At 31.5% G+C, this 2,498-nt stretch overlaps 1 protein-coding gene across 1 annotated transcript; it reads right to left on the bottom strand.

The window, feature by feature from the left end:
* Positions 539 to 1,498, bottom strand: LOC109356385 (salicylate carboxymethyltransferase-like). Its single transcript, XM_019599712.1, has 2 exons — positions 1,359 to 1,498; positions 539 to 989 (listed from the first exon to the last, which is right to left on the bottom strand). Exons 1-2 carry the CDS (start codon positions 1,431 to 1,433, stop codon positions 555 to 557), a joined length of 510 nt encoding a protein of 169 aa, XP_019455257.1. The 5' UTR covers positions 1,434 to 1,498; the 3' UTR covers positions 539 to 554.

Raw genomic sequence — 2,498 nt, 5'->3', positions numbered from 1 at the left:
TTTCATACAATGATTATTAGCTAAAACATAATCAAATAAATAACATTTAATTATGCTATATTTGAATGCTAAAAATATATTCAAATATTTATACATAATGAACATAATCTAAAATAAAAATAATCATTCAAGAGATATGCTAAAAAATCCTTATGACTTTATAATGTACTTATAAATGTAATCACAAAAAATATGATGCAAAAAGAAGTCTTTATATTTATAATTTTATATAGAGAATATAGAGGTGAGATATTATCCAATACAATTTGAATTTTATTTATTGAGTTATTTTAGAATCAAATATTATCTATAATTATACTTTCCACAAATCAATGCTTATACAAATGCATATATAAATGTTAATATTATACATATACGCTCAATAACCAATGTTAATATTGCAACTATATGAATGCAAAAAATATAATAGTTCGATATATGATTTATTGGCGTTATAAAATACATGTACATTATTTGCGTATTATGCATAAACAAAGAAGCGACCCGTGCAAGTGCACGGGTACACTGCTAGTTAGTTAATGAAACATACAAATTCAAACAAAAATATATGAAAAAGAGTTCACCTTAGATAGCCAATGAAGGCAGTAAGAGGAATGGACAAAATGCAAAGTTTGATTAGGGAAAATCCTTCCATAGAAAGAAGCTGGAACCCCATAGAAATAGCATGGACCAATTTGAGATTCCATTTCATTACTTAGTTTCTCTTTGAAGCTTCTAATGGACTTGAAGATGTTATTGAAATCATTCCCAGGGAGATCATTCATAAGCACGTTGTACTCTAGAGATTTATGGTTCATTTCTCTACATAGCTTCTCCACAATGTTGATAATTTCAGACACTACAATGAAAGCGTTTGGTCCTGAAGCACAACCCAATTCTGCAATTGATAGACACCTCGGAAGCATGTTTTTATAGAGGTTGGTAATGGCTTCCTCTCTTATGTGCTTTGTCAATGAAATCGCCTTTTGCTGTATAACACACTAATCACATAAATAAATAAATAAATAAGATCAAAATTTGTATATTAGAGGAGCTTTGCCCTTAAAAATATGTCCAACAAAACTTTTATCACACTAATGAAGTTAGATTACAAACAATCATTTGACGATAAGTAAATTTTCTATCAAACAGAATGTATTACTCTATGTGTCACTTGTTATAATTAGTTGAAAAAAATATTTAAATTAAAAGTTTAATAATTAAATACTTTTGACTCATCACAAGTGGTAATACATGAAGTGACACACTTTACATTAGACAGGAGAAGACGGGTTCATTCATTTGGGTCTAACATAGTAGAATATTAACAGACAAAGCATGATGCTATATTATTATACCTGAAGTAAGGAGTTGTTTGCATAGCTAGATTTTCCAATACCTCCATTCATGTGAAGTATATTTGTTACATCCATTCTTATTCTTTTGTTTCTTTCACACTTTCTCAGTCTATTGTTATTTGTGCTTCTATTTCTCAGTCTATATATAGAAATGTGGGTGAAGGCCATAAGCGTTTTTTATAAAATAATTACGGATTTGAATTTTTTTTATTTTTTTATCGGCCAAGGGAATTACTTTTATTTTTATGTGTGTGTGGCTATTATGTTTGTAGGCCCCATGTTTGGCTGATGAGACATTTGCATGAACCCACAAACAGTATTCACAATTAATTTCCAGGTGGTTGAGGACACCATGTAGGGGTGGATTATAATTGTTGAGAAAAAAATGGATGAGTTGATAATATATGAGTTTTATTTTTATACATTGTCATTGTATCAGTTATTATTGATATTTAATTATCATTGACTCATGAAAAAGTAACTTAAATTCATAATAGATAATGTATCGACTGTATATAAGTCTTTACACAATGCATAATTATTGGAAGTCATAAGGTGATGTAACGATTAAGGTGAATGAGTTTAAACAATGTATTGAACAAAGTTTTTGGTTCGCATCTCACCCATAAAAAAAAAAGTTATGGGCCTTCTTAATTGGTGGTGGCTTAACCACCTCCTTCACTCCCTCCTTCTTGTTTTTCCGACATTTAGAAGCCAAATGTCCTATGGATTGACAACTTAGGCAGAACTCAGGGAGACTCTCATAATCTATTGTAACAAAGAAGGCAAAGCCTTCCCTTTCCACAAGAATCTAATTAGGCAAGGATCCTTTTAGATCAATATCAACTAATACTCTAGCAAAATGGCCAATCGACCTGGTTGAGGTTGCATCATCCAATGAAACCGGAGTACCAATCCCCCCTGCAATGGAAAAGATGATTCTAGCACACCAATATTCTTGTGGCAAGCCTGATATTTTAATCCAGCACTGAGAGTGAGTGAGCTTTTGCAAGTTGGGATTGAAATCTGGAGTCCACAGGGATAATCTCAAAAACCCTGGCTTTAAACTCCAAGAGCCCACTGCACAAACATTTCTCATGTCTTCCACAGATGTAAAGGAGAAGTCATAGAAACCCCTTC

This window comes from Lupinus angustifolius, chromosome LG09, assembly GCF_001865875.1.
Source record: "Lupinus angustifolius cultivar Tanjil chromosome LG09, LupAngTanjil_v1.0, whole genome shotgun sequence".
NCBI lineage: Eukaryota > Viridiplantae > Streptophyta > Magnoliopsida > Fabales > Fabaceae > Lupinus > Lupinus angustifolius.
The sequence above is the reverse complement of the archived record's forward strand: the minus strand, read 5'-3'. Positions and strand labels throughout refer to the sequence as shown.